Source organism: Ursus maritimus, unplaced genomic scaffold (genome assembly GCF_017311325.1).
Source record: "Ursus maritimus isolate PB19 unplaced genomic scaffold, ASM1731132v1 scaffold_5, whole genome shotgun sequence".
In the NCBI taxonomy this organism is placed as follows: Eukaryota; Metazoa; Chordata; class Mammalia; order Carnivora; family Ursidae; genus Ursus; species Ursus maritimus.
In genome coordinates this window covers 45947884-45962850 of record NW_024426663.1, presented here as the reverse complement: position 1 = coordinate 45962850, position 14967 = coordinate 45947884, and the positions used below count along the sequence as shown (strand labels likewise).

Genomic DNA, 14967 nt, shown 5'->3' with positions numbered 1-14967 from the left:
TATTTCTTTGTTTTCTGTCATATTTGTTTTGTTTCTGTTCATGGATAATTCATACACTTGCCTTCATGTGCTCTGAAAACTGCTGGGAACTACTGAGTGCTAGCCATTGTCACTTTACACCTCATGAGAGAGGGTTCATAAGAAGCCTTGTGTGATAAAATGATTTATAATAAATATATATATGGTCATTCAGATTCCTGAAAATGCTTCAGAGCCATAAAGGTGAAATGGGTGTCTTGTTACTAAAGTAATGGACTTTTGGGCCCCACCCAAGGGTGGGGCTGTTGCCAGGAGGACCAACCACCCGATTAGAGGGTTGGAACTGTCAGAAGCCCCACCCAAAACCTCCAGGGAGGGGAGAGGTTGAGGTTGAATCAGCCCAGGGCCTGTGACTTAGTTAATCAGGACAGTGTAGTGAAGCCTCCATAAAAAAACCCAAGGGGGCAATTTTTAGGCCTTTCTCAGAGAGCTTCCATGCTTGGGGAACCAGAAGGTTTCCATGTGATATCAAGCCAGACCCCAAAATCCATGAGGACAGAAGCTCCTTTCTTTGGGACCTCGTTCTACGTATCCCTTTAACTGGCTGTTAATTCCTATGCTTTATTATATCTTTTCATAAAATGGTAAACGTTAGTGTTTCCCTGAGTTCTGTGAGCAGCTCCAGCAAATTAATCGAATCTAAGGAGAAAGTCACTGGAACTTCCAACCTGTAGCTGGTGAGTCAGAAGCACAGGTAACAGCCTGGAGCTTGAGACTGGAGTCTGAAGTGGGGAGTGAGGGGCAGCCTTGGAGGACTGAACCCTTCACCTATGGAACCTGATGCCATCTCCAGAGAGACAGTGTCAGAATTGACTCGAATTCTCAAACACTCTTAAAGACCTTGCCACACACACACACACACACGCACACACACACACACACACACATACACACACACACACAAGCTGAACTCACATACAATAATTTTGCTGCAGGCAGACTGCTAAAAAACAAGATTCCAATGTTCTGACTGGAGATACTTTTTATTCTAGGAGACCTTCCAAAGGGTCTTAGTGGGAGATTTAGGACTAATTGGTTATTTGCTAACACATGTCTGGGGAATTAGTGCTATCTGGCTTCTTCTTAGAGGGAACTCCAACCTCCTTTCTTCTCTTGGAAGCAGTGGCCAGTTTGCATCGCTTGTCACAAGATGGTGACCAGATAAATGCGAGGCTAGGATTTTAGGTCATAAGCCAGAGCCAGATGCATCAAGCTGGGAATGCAGCTGTGAGGGAACATCTGCCAGTCTACACAAGGTGAACATTTGAAAGTTGAGAGCCTGGGGCTAACCAGATAAAAAAGGTACCTAATAGCCTAGCTTAAAGTTTGAACCATCTTCATGTTTAGCCTCTTTGGACACAAGCTTTACTGGTTGGCCTGACTCCAGAGGCCACTGAACCCCAAAGCCTGGGGCTGACTGCCCTGGAGAGCTAGTGCAAAACAGAAATTGGGGGGTTGGGGCATGAGGCATGCTGACCCTCCGCTGCTGAGCTACTTCATCTCATAGGTTCTCTAATACCAGAGGGAAAAAAAAATCTCCTTTCCTGCTGTATTACTGTGTAGAAAGGGGCTGAATTCTGCTTCTGGCTGGCTGACAAGATGAAGGTCTCCAGGAGGGCTCTATCTTGTCCTTCCTAAATGTCTGACTGGGAATCTTTCTGCTTAAATGAAGCCTAGCAGAGAGTCACTCTCAATAAATATTTGCCGAACAATAAATAAATACGTGAGTAAAACAGCCTTACAAACTATGAGCAAAGTCAAAGAGAATACTCATCCTTTTTAGCTTCTCTCTCTTTTCCTCATTACCTTCCTCCTTTTACTCTTTTTGCTTCTTTTTTTATTTGTATTCACCCCTACGTGAGTCCCTGTTATTTTCTCCTTCTACTGCACCCCTTCCTCTCTATAACCAAGTGCTGGGGAGCTGACCTATGAGGCCACTTAAACTTAGGTTGCCTCTCAAGACTGCAGTTTCCTAAGTGGGTCGGCCTTTGGTTCCAGGATATGGATTTCGTAAACTTGACTTTCTCTTTGTTTACTTTAGGCTTAGTGGCTTTGTAGTCCTCCTCTTATCAAGCCCTGGGAGAGATGGCCTGGGTGCCTGTGTGGGTACCGGTGTACTTGGTCCAGTGACAGCCTCTGGTGCACTAGTTTCTTTACCTGTGAACTGGATGGTGGGACTAAATGATTTAATATGGTCCCTTTCAGCTCTAAGATTCTTTCACCTTATGAACTGGACCCACGGGTATATGACATTTATCCGTTGTCATTCTGAATATATTCAGGGTAAAAGTATATTTGTAAGATTTTGACAGTCCAAAAAGTTGACCACAGATCTTCACCATAGGAAGGAGCAGGATTCCATACTGGACCAAACGAGTCTCAAGCACTAGAGGCTTAACGGTTATATTAAAGAGCTAGAAGGGTGTGTGTGTGTATGTGTGTGCATGTTTAATTTCCTTAACCACATAGCCACATACTGAATGAACAAACATGAAATAGTTATATTATATTAGTGCAGTTCTTTTCTTTCTTTTTTTAATTTTTTTTATTATATTATGTTAGTCACCATACAGTACATCCCTGGTTTCTGATGTAAAGTTCGATGATTCATTAGTTGCGTATAACACCCAGTGCACCATGCAATACGTGCCCTCCTTACTACCCATCACCAGTCTATCCCATTCCCCCACCCTCCTCCCCTCTGAAGCCCTCAGTTTGTTTCTCATAGTCCATAGTCTCTCATGCTTCATTCCCCCTTCTGATCACTGAAAAAAAAGTACTTCTAAGGAAGATTCCAAAGAAACACATTTTTCTAGTAAGCAGAGGAAGGAGCTAGTGGTGAGATTTGAGGGGCAGTAGATACCTGCCCCTCTCACTGACCTGCCATCATATCTATTCTAGAATTCCTACTATTAGAAAAACCTCCCTGGTATTAAGGCATTACCTTCCTGCAAGTCTCAGGTAAGCGAACAAATGGTGTTTTACAAAGAAAACCTAATAAGCCATTAATCTCATTGATTTGAGATGGGTAAATTTATTGGATTGAATTCAGTGAACACCTCTTTGAGGAACTAAAACTCAAAAAGATCCATTCTGGGTCTTGAGAGACATCTACATGAATAAGGTACGTTGCCCTTAAGCGCACAGTCTAGAAGGGAAGAAAGAGCCATCCCACTGCTTGCAACACTAGTCCTAGACATAAGAAAGTACTAGATAGGCAACTCAGAGGGAACAATTCTGAAAGGGAGCTCAACAAAGAAGGCGGCATTCAGTTGGGTCTTCAGGAATAAGAAAGAATAAACAGAAATTCTTCAGGTGGAATGGATGATGTGGTGAGGGCAAGAAAGGTTTCACCAAAAGAGAAGAGGGTGACTGATTAACGTGGAGACAGAATGAATCTCTGTGATGTATTGGAGGGATCATTCATATTTTGGTGTGATTGGAGTAAAGCATATATGGGCTGAAGAGGAGAGGTCAGCGGGTAGGGAGTGGTTGTTTACAACAGTAGGTGCTAGCCCAGGGAGTTTGTTCTGTACCAAAAAATGGAACTCACTGAAGGTTTTTGAGCCAAGGACCAAGAGTGACCATAGTAACTGTTTTGGTGGATTAACAGTTGTGTTCATACATTCCTTTGGGATTTGTAGAAAGAATAGTTGGTGGCAATGTGAGAATACAAGGCACAAGGCAAGTGCTGAAAGTAGGAGTACAGATGCTGAAACTGTTCAGATGAGAGATGGTAGAAGCTTGATCTAAGGAAGTGACAGTAGGTGTGCAAAATGATCTCCATTTGTTCTTCTGGTTTTACTCTCCCATCTTTTCCATTCTGCCCTTCCCTTTGGCCTGTATGAATTGCATTAAATGGGCTCCCTTGCCCTATGGCTTCTGGTTGGGTTTGGCCAATGAGTGACACTGACAGGAGATGGGTGTAGGAGGACAGAGATTGGGATGTTTATTGTTCAGTTCTTTCTCTGCCGCGCCACTGTTTGGTCACTCCATCAAAGGCTATACCTGCTGTCCTTGGCCCTCTCCTACAGCTCCAGCTTTTGCTATGTCTTAGTAACCACCCCCTCCCATGCCCTCTTAGGCCCAGATGCCCTAATGGTACCCTGCTGTGGTATGTGAATAGCCTTTTCAGGAATCTCTGCCCAATTTATCCCATCATGACGGGGCTATGCTTCCTGCTGCGACACCAACCTGTACAGTGGGGATAGAAAGGAGGTGATAGAGATATGACAGCTGAGGAGGTAGAATTGAAGGGTCTTGATAACCAACTAGATATGAAGGTTGATAAGGAAGGAGTGTGGACCACACAAAGTCCTGTGGCTTGGGCTATTAGGAGGACGAGAATGTAATGGGAAGGGAAGACCACGGGTTAAGTTTAGACATGTCCAGTTTGAAGTGTCTGGGAAATGATGTGGAGATGCCCAGGAGAGCTAGAAATGTGAGTCTAGAGTTTCAGAGAGAGGTCAGATTTGAGAATCTTCTGAATAGAATGATAGTTGAAGCGATGGGCTTTCTGAGGAAGAGAGGAAGAAAAAGACTGGGGACTGAACTTCTGCAGGGTCTCCTGGGCAGACGGGAGAGGTGATTGAGGGCAACGGGCCCACAGGAAGGCACCACCAGCTACCAAGGCACCTAAGACATGGGGCAGAAGCCCAACCCCAAATCACTTCATGGGCCTAATGCTTCCAATTTTTCTTGCCTTGGTTATCTGGGTCAAATACAGAGGCTTTCTTATTTTAAGGTGCGATAGCTTTAAACATGGTCTCATATGATCCAAGAGAAAAGCAGGAAGTTTGGGGAAAGGAATAAATGACAACGGGAAATAGACTCATTCATGTGGCAAAACTGTAAAAAGAACACAATGCTGATCCTGTGCTATAAATGAACAAGAAGGCCAAAGGAGGCAAGTGTATTCATGGTTTCAGCTGACATTTGGAATTACCCTTAGTCTTCTTTGCAGATTAAAGGGCAGGGCACACCACTTCTGAATTTCGCTGCTAACCACAAGGACAGAGAGGGTGCATGGTTGTCCTACAAGTGTGATTTTGAACCTTTTAGGGCTAGTCACCAATCTTCATTGAGGAATTGAAGAAAGTCGGGGATGACTTCCTCAGAAAAAAGTATGCTAACATATTCACACACTCACACATAGCATATTTCATACAGTTGTAGGGGTTTTAGAAGGGACCTGTCTTGTTAATCCTTTTTACCCCCAATGCCAGATACATAGTAGGTACTCAAGAAATATATATAAAGCAATTGAGTAAACAAATGAATGATGCAGAATGCTTACACCAAATCATGGCCAAAATGCAAGTATCTCAGGTAGGAGTAGATAAGGTTTTAGCATCCATTAGTATGAATACATTTATCATAGCAGTTTTCAACCCTCCGTGCACATTACAATTCCTGGGGTGAAGGGAAGCTTTAAAAAATATGGATGCCTGGGCTCTACCCCAGAACAACTGGCTGAGAATCTAAGGGTGTGGGGCCTGTGTATCGGTATTGCTTAAAAGCTCCTCAGATGATCTTAAAGTGCAGACAGGACTGAAATCAATGTAGCAGGTTAAAAGCCCTATCATTTAGTAGAGAGAAAGAATAAGAAGATGTGGGTATAATAATTAAGCTGTTGTGGAGGAAATCAGGAACCATAACAAAAACGGTTATCTATTCTAGTTACCTAGCACATTACATATTGCTGTCATACGCACACATGCACACTCTCATTCATACCCCAAAGATGCATTGACAGTTACGCCAAGAGGGATTGGTGATTTTTCTCAGATCAAAACCAGGTCTGTCAATGCAAACAGATTTTCTGAGTTGAATACTGAGTGTTCTTTTCATTTTGCCAAATGGCTTCTTTGAGGATAAGGGCAGGGGTTCCCACCCCTGAAGAGTCCAAATCAGAAGGTCTGGAGTGTGGCCTGGGAACCTATCATTTCACGAGCACTGTGGCTGATTCCATTGCAAGGGTGGGACTAGAGCAGCAGCTCTAAATTGGGGGTGGGGTGGAGGACGTGGGAGCAGAGATGTGAGCCCCATCCCAGATCAGAATGCAAGGGTGATGAGGGTGAACACAGGAAATGCTTGATTTGGATACCACTTCCACCTCAACGGAGCCCCAGCACACACAGTTGCCTAGCCAGAGGACTGGCCCCGGGCAGGGACTGGCATGAGGGGGGCGGGGTGGGAGGTTAGAGACTGAAAGTATGTAGGAGGATGCTACAGCAGGTGGGGATGACAAAACAAGTTTTGCTCACTTCGCAGTGCTGCCCAGGGGTAGTCCTGGTACAGAGTAACTGGAGCCAAAGTTGGGGGGACAAAACCAGAGCAGTTTCCAAATCACTTCTGTTTCAATTTTACCTCAGGCCTGAAAGTGCCAGGTGCCCGTCTCTGGCATGCTTGGCATGTGAAACAACTGGGTGAAACCACAAGTAGGGCAGGCAGAAACCCCTCTCACAAGGACCCTGGCGGCAGCTCAGCAAGGGTGCCTTTATTGGGCTGATAAACAGTAGAGGTATCTCTGCTTGGGTATCAGAAGACAGAATGGGCTGGCAAGTTTGTTGAAACAATGCATAATACTACTCTCCTCTGAAGGATGGAGTAGATGACTCTGAGTTCATCTATTCCTCTAAAATAGAAAGCACATCTATAAATGTTAGCTATGGGCATTCTTTCACCTTATTCTCACTTTCCCCTTCTTTGCGCTATAGATTTTGTGGGCCTATTCCGACTTCTTTGGTCACGTGTACTGAGATAGACTACCTTTTGTGATCATGGGTAGCGTTAAGAGGCATGATTTTCATTGCTCAGCAGAGAACTGAGGGTCACCTGGAATAACCCTGCTTTGGAGGATTTGGAAGAAGAGAGTTATGGTCCAAAGACTTTGAAGGGATTTCCCTAACAAAACTTTGAAGGTTTATGCTGGTGCACCGTGAGCTACTCAGCAAGCATGAGGATGGAGAGAGAAAGAGAGCAAGTGAGAAAGGTGTTATGTGTGTGTGTACGTATATGTGTACATGTGTGTACGTGCTTGCGTGTGTGTGTGTGCATACAACAGCCAAAGCAGGCTCTCTTCCCCCTCTGTGTCTTGGCCCAGTTTCTTCTCCACAACTGATGCACCCAAATCCTCCAAAATGACAGGTTTGCTGTCGCCCTTTGGATCTGAAGGGATGGGAGGAGGGCAGCATGAATCTTCCTTGCTCTAGCACACATATAACCTCCATATCAGCTGCACCTTTGATAATTCCATCTTTCAGGTCTGACACACTCAGAGAACTTGCAGCATTGCTTTATACCATCTAAACTTGAGACAAATCTACTGGCCAATTTCTCACCTGGACTGCCCAGTGGAGAGCTGTTTTGAAGTCTTTATCCACAAGAGTAGGGTCTGCTCCCTTCTTCAGCAGCATTTGAGTGTGCTGAGGCTGGTTGTGGAAAGCTGCCCAGTGAAGTGGTGTCATTCCCTACAAAATCACAGTCAGAAAGGGGAGAGGTGAGCACAGGCTATCAGGAAGGAAACTGGAGCTCACACTGTCTCCCCAGACCCAAGGGCCATTACCAGATACATTGGTTGCTGCCTGTCAGTTCATTCATTCCTTAAGCCATTCAATCAACAGATATTTATTGAGGTTCTGCTTTGTGCCAGGAAAACAGGGATGGAGGATACTACAGAGAATTAGATAAACAAGATCCTTGCCCTCATGGGAACTGTAGTGTGGTAGAGGAAGACAGACAACAAATGAAATGAGCAAAAGGATTTTCCAGATTGTGGTGGTGTGAGAGAGTAATTGTGGGCTTAGTGACTGTTCTACATGGGCCTCTATGAGCCAGACTGGGGGAACAGAGCAGCAAGCGCCAAGCCACAGAGGCAACCACTTGTGACTGGGGTCACGCTAAGCTGCCATATCCCACCACAGGGGGAGGGGCATTGTTTTATGGCAGTATCCCCAGTGGCTACAATAGAGACTAGATAAATAGCTGTTGAATGAAAGAATGAATGGAGACAGAGAGAGAGCCATGTGAAATGAGTCTGGAGAGGGAGGCAGGGCTGATCCTGGGGTGTGGGATGGGGGAGACAAACTCTGTATGAACCATTGAGATTTTATTCTAAAGTCAATGGAAAGACAGTGAAGGGTTTTAAGAGAATGTTGACATGATCTGATTTACACTGTTTAGAAGAAATCACTCTGTGGCAGCTGGGATGAGTCCATCTGGTGAATTTCAGCTTCTTTCAGAGCTTAAGGTCACATGCTTCAGTCATCATTTAATAATACGATGAGCTTATGCTGGGAAAGGTAACCATGAGGACCCAGTATTATTTGGGAGTGTACTATGAAAAGAGGGCCTCTTCTTCTTGCCCACACCTCTCAATTACACAAAACATCTCTAAAATGATTAAGATGCTTGGTAAAGGGGGTCAAGAGTATGGGCAGCTTTAAAGTTCTTTTCAGAATCATCTCTGCAGATAACATAAAGGTAAGAGTCTAATACTTATTGATCCAATGGTCTTTATGAGTTATTATGTAGATTATTTCACTGAATCCTCCAATCTTCTGAATTAAGTACTGTGCTGAAGTCCACTATGTGTTCACCAAACTCTATGTCCTCTTACTCCAGGGCACACAGGGTACATTCCCCAGCCTCCCAGCAGATAGGGGTGGCCTTGAGACTGAGTCCTAATCATTGCAATGTGGACAGAGGGGGTAGAAGCCCCTAGAAGGCCTGCCTAGAAAACAAAACCCATGCAGTCTCCCACACCTTATCTCTTTCCTCATCCAACAAATGAAGGCAGAGAACAAGACTGGATAAGATGCCAGGATCGGGTAATAATGAAGCCTGGCACCCTGACTGATGAGGGAGAATACAGCTACCCTGTCAACCAGGATTGGACTATGATTCTAGCAAGAAAGAAGCTTTTACTGTGTCAGGCCACTGAGATTTTGAGTTGATTGCTACAGCAGTTGACCAACTCGTCTGACAGGTGCTGCTGTCCTTCTCGTTTTATAGAAGAGGAAGCTGAGCTCTGGAGAAGTTCCCAAGTCTGTGAGTGAGCACGGAACTGAATCTAGGGTTTGAGGTTTATGGGGCACTGGCATTAGAATGTTAATCCCCTTGACCAGTTTGAAAATTTTAAATCATTATATTATGGTCTGCTTTCAAGTTGCAAGTGTCAGTAAGTGAGATATGCTCTTGAGGATATTTCAAGAAATTGGTTCCATATGGAAAAGAATGCTAACGTAAAAGCAGAGGAACTTCTTGTTCTTATTCTGACAGCTGAATATTTACTGAGGATTCAGAATAACTCAGCACATTCGAGTAAGTCCTCTTCATTATAAATGTGGCCCATTGGAACTAGAAATCTGGACTCAAGGAAATCAGATTATTTTTATTATGCATGGATTTCCCCTTCCCAGTGCTGAGTCCCATTTGCTTCAGACTCACTGGCTTCATCATGAAGTGCTACCAGTATTCAGAGTTAAAGACATCAAAGAAAATTTGAAGCTATTGCAGTGTAACTTCATGAGGGTAGGTCCTTGTCGGCTGTCTGAAGCCCTAGAGCTTAGAACAGTGTCAGGAACATTGTAGGTGCTAAGTAAGTTGTTATTTAAATTGAATGACTTCTTAACTGTCCTTGATGGAATTTTTTTGCTGTTGTAAAATCTAGCTTTGCTTTTAAAAACTACATAAATAAAAAAAGGCAAAATATGACTTCTCCTTTATAGAAAATCAATTTGTCTGATACGGTCATTGTTACCAACTCTTCAACTGAAAGCTGGTAGAATTTTTGATCAGTTCTCCAAATAGGTATATGGCAATCACTCTATGCATAGGCATGATTTACTGATATGAGAACCAAATGTGAAAATATGGTTATGGATTAAATTCTGATTATGCTCTGTTAATCCTTGTCTCCTAAACACAACTGTTAAACTTCTAGAGTTATTTCCTTAAAACAACCCCACCCCCTGCCAAAAAAACCTTAAAAGCCCAACTTCTGCATGCTTTGGAAAAGTGGTGGGGTGGGGAGGAACACTAGCATGTTTTATATACCTACTTCCTGTCAAGAAATTTATATATATTATCTCATTGAATATTTATATAAATAACACAATCCTAAGGGATAGGCATTTGTAGGCCCATTTTACAGGTGAGGAAGCCGAAACACAAGTTAAGTAATTTGCCTAAGGCCATGGGTACACGCCATAGTTGGGGTTTGAATCCAGGTCTCTTCAACCCTGGAGAATAACATTCTTCCCACACATCATGCTGGTAGGCTTTCATTTTGGAAAGGAGCTCAAATGTCAGAGAATTCTTTCCTTTGTGATTTTAACTGGATTCAGGGTCATCTAACTTTCTGGAATGGTGGTTGTCATTTGCATAAGGGTCTCCGTCCTATATTATTATTTGTTGTATTTGGCATTGCCTCAGCTTGCCACAGCTGGCAAGTGTTTATTTTTCTAAGGTATTGAACTATATATTTTCTCCCACCCCACACCCTAGAATTTGGGTAATCATCTGAACCTAAATCAAGACTTGAGTCATTCCATTCCTTCTTGAAATAATAATAATTATAAACACACACACACACAAACATACACACAGTTTATATTACACTATAACAGGTTGCAAACAGTCAGTCAAGTCAAGGGAACTTTTCTGCTGCTGCCTTTTCAATTGGGCTAGTGAGAAATAAAAATAAATCCCCTTAGAGTTAGTAATATGAAAACCAAAACTTTCAAAATCAGCTTCAGTACAGGCCCTGGCATTGCACAACATACTTTGTTTAGGAAAGTAGACTTTTTTTCTACAACTGCCTCCTTCTCTTTCCTCCAGCTTCTGGGGAGCCGGAAGCCATCCCTGTTGTGTTGTGTGAAGTTAAGAGCACAGCTCTCCAGAATGTTTCAAAGGGAAATGTTCAGTTTTAGTTGGCTTCAAATCCATTTTGAGATTGCTGATAGGACTTAGTTTATGTCATGACTGTTGGGTGCCTAGCAGGTTGCTTTGGAAAGGTGCTCTCATACAGATGAGTAATTCTGTGCCTTGAGCCTATGTCACCGAAATTTTATTTAAGGGCTTACAAGTCCGATCAATGTCTCAGAACTCCCCCCCGCCCCCAAAACCACTGTAACTTCTGTGTTTTCTGAACCAGAAATCTGGTTAAATGCTCAGGATGGCACCTTTAGACCGGCGTTAGCAGATGCTGAAAGGCACAGAAAGAGAAACGTATGATGTGGCCAGGCACTTGCTGTACCCCTTAACTTGGTACCATGGGGGATAAAATTATAGCAAGTGCTGAGAGGTCAGCAAAAACAACCTAGGTCCTTCAGAGAATCTACATCTTCTAAAGGATCTAGAATTTCACAGAAGTCCAGCTTGGCTCTGGTTGACATTTTAAAATTCACATACTATTAATCACATATGATGACTACTCCTCACAAAAGTTGTCTTCTCTAGACAAAAAATAGGAATAAATGATGTGATTTAAAAATTTTTTAAAAAATAGATGGTTAGAAGTTCAGGAATGAAAGCCATTTCCTTTCATTTTTATTTTGAAAATATTTTATAATTACAGATCACAAAGATTAATAAATTATTTCATTGTCTTTGTTTTAGAGTTTTCCAATCTGGACAAGTTGTGCACATCATAACAGCCAAAGACTATAACTGAAGACTAAAAATGATTAGATGTTGGATTTTAGGACAGTAGGAATGGCTACTAATGATGATATTCTTTAAAAATGCTCACTCTCTCCTTTATAATAATGACAAAAACGGTGTATTCAACAAAAACATAAAAATCTTTAGGGTGGAGATTTTTTTTTTTATAATTTACATGAGACCCTAACACAAGAAATGCAATGCAGAGTAACTTACGCCACAGAAGTAAAAGGACAAATTTTAACAAGAACAAACTTCTAAAACAAAGCATTTAGAATAGACACCTAAGCTGTTGTATTTATTTTTCAACTAAACAGAACATCTACACTCTGCACTAAACTGTGAACTATTAGAGCAGGAATCAAGCCCACATGAGACAAGGTAGGTACCTAAATATATATATATTTTAAAGATTTTATTTATTTAGTTGACAGAGATAGAGACAGCCAGTGAGAGAGGGAACACAAGCAGGGGAAGTGGGAGAGGAAGAAGCAGGCTCCTAGCAGAGGAGCCTGATGTGGGGCTCGATCCCATAACGCCGGGATCACGCCCTGAGCCGAAGGCAGACGCTTAACCCGGTATCTAAATATTTTTTAATGAATAAAATGATGATTTTCCTATTCCAAGTAGATCACCTTGGGAGGCCTACAATTATCCCACTTGTTGATCAAAATGTTTTTGGAAGATCTTTTTTTGGAATATCTCCACTACAGCAGGGGTTCTAGCCATGGACAGAAATCAGGCTTTGCATGAGCTTAGATCAAATAAATAAATTAATCTTTACGGTCACTAACTTCAAATTGAAATTTAGCATCTTCTTTAAATATGAATATAGGCAACCACCGTTAACAATACCTGTGACTTTGCCAATGATATAAATCACAGATACTTCTGTATTGCATTAATTAGTGCAGCTATCTCAAAATATTGTTTGTATGCATCACTAGTACAGTGTTATTGGTCCTGCCGCTAAATCTTATTTAATGCATTAACAAGCAAGCTTGCATATCACCATTACAAATTTGATCTTTATAATATTTTGATAACTGTTTTTCAAAATAACTGGTTTCTTTTGTAATCCTACATATTTTATTTCATGTAGTTTCAAACATTTTTCTGCAGACGGATCCTTCAGCTTCACCAGCACACCAGAGGTGTCCACGTCATAAAAATGGACAAGGACTCCTGGCCTAGAGTCCACAGTACACTTTTTGAAGATCCCAAATGATATAACATGTTATTTTTTTGAGGTAGATTTTGGCAATAATTAAAAGTCACCCGGAGAGTCAAGTCTGGTAAATAAAATGGGTAACTAAGTTGGGTCAACAAAACAAAGAAAAAGGGCCAATAAAATAAAATATGACTTTTCTTTAAATTTAATAATTCTCCATCTATAAACATAAGTACATATCTGGGGTAAGGGCTCTACTATGTGCAAGTTACTGAGCTAGAGTCTAGGGATTTGCATGAGCTTACATGCAAATGTAAGATATAAAAATAAAAAAGATATGGCCTGGAGCTCCTGGGTGGCTCAGTCGTTAGGCGTCTGCCTTCGGCTCAGGGCGTGATCCCGGCGTTCTGGGATCAAGCCCCACATCGGGCTCCTCCCCTAGGAGCCTGCCTCTTTCTCTCCCACTCCCCCTGCTTGTGTTCCCTCTCTCGCTGGCTATCTCTCTCTCTGTAAAATAAATAAATAAAACCTTTAACAACAAAAAAAAAGATATGGCCTGCCTCTAGACACACAGGGAAAGGGGAAAGTGAAGGTTCCTAAGTAGCAGTGACTCTACTCCATTTTTTTAAGGTGTTCATTTTTAGAATAAAAATTCCGGAGCATAAAAAAAAATTGTACTTTATTATTTTACCTTTTGCTAACCATAAAATGATTTCTAGAGTCAGGCACTATTTCTATTGATTTTTGCCTTGACAGTGCACAGTCTCTGCTTATGGTTATATCTTAGGGATGCTGTAAGTGAATTCAGTGCCAAGAATTATATCCAAAGGTTAACATCTGTTTTTGCAACTTGGATTTATTTTCTCAGAGCACTGTTATAATGAAAGTTTGGATTGTCAGGTCACTCACAAAACTCTACTTATATCAGAATGTGCATTCAATATAGGATCAACAATGTATCCTAAGTACAATAAAAAAAACAGTTTTCTCTGGAAAATGCATTCAAAGTTCTAACCCAGATGCCATTAGTTTATAGCCCCTTTTGATGGGGCGCTCTTCCTGTCAAAACTAAAATGAGAGCAAGAGAGGTTAGATTCCAGGAGTTTAGCAATTTGTCAAGTCCCCATAACTGCAATAGACAGCCTCTCTCTATGTCAGTGATTCCTCCGAGGTCCAGAAGAACAAAGGCACAAAGGACAATCTGATCCATTTTGTCTTTCCCACAGTGTCAAACTCTGCAGTGTGGATAGCTTGTAAATAAGTCACTTTACAATTAAGCTCTGTGGTCAATGAAACAGGAAAAGCAAACAGATCATTAGGACAGAACAATTAAAAGAAAACTTAGCATAACGTAGTTATGTCTTGCAGGGTTAGGGAGGGCCTTCTTTAAAAAGACATCAAAAGCGAAAACAGTAAGGAACAAGAATGATCACTTTGATTATATCATATTTTAAAATTTCTGTACTAGAAAAGACATCACAGACAGTTCTAAAATGAGCAATGGACTGTGAAAAACTATTTGTAATCCAACAGCAAAGGACTAATGTTCAGAATAGAAAATAAACTATGGGGGCACCTGGGTGGCACAGCGGTTAAGCGTCTGCCTTCGGCTCAGGGCGTGATCCCGGCGTTATGGGATCGAGCCCCACATCAGGCTCCTCCGCTATGAGCCTGCTTCTTCCTCTCCCACTCCCTCTGCTTGTGTTCCCTCTCCCGCGGGCTGTCTCTCTCTAATAAATAAATAAATCTTTAAAAAAAAAAAAAGAAAATAAACTATGAATCCATACAAAAATGACAAAGTAACCCAACAAATGAATGGACAAAAAAATCGAAATAGGCAAGTCACAAAAGAAGATATAAAAATGGCCGTTATGCCTATGAAATGGTACTCAATCTCATTAGCTATCAGCGAAATGCAAATTAAAGCAACAAGAAAACATGACCAGCACACTATTCAACGGCAGGTGGAGCTATAAATTGATACAGCCATCTTGGAGAAGCACCAGGGGTGTGCATTAAAGATAAAAATGTACATCTTGGTTTCCAACATTGGTTTTTCTAGAGAAATGATTGTGTAAAATACTCAAGGA

General features: G+C 41.9%; 1 protein-coding gene across 1 annotated transcript in view; it reads right to left on the bottom strand.

Annotated features, from left to right (window-relative positions):
* The window catches only part of ANKRD55 (ankyrin repeat domain 55), a 286535-nt gene that overhangs the window by 20110 nt on the left and 251458 nt on the right, over positions 1 to 14967 (bottom strand). The window contains exon 10 of the mRNA XM_008691404.2: positions 7383 to 7511. Coding sequence (XP_008689626.1) covers positions 7383 to 7511 — 129 coding nt within the window. The remainder of the gene's footprint in view (positions 1 to 7382; positions 7512 to 14967) is intronic.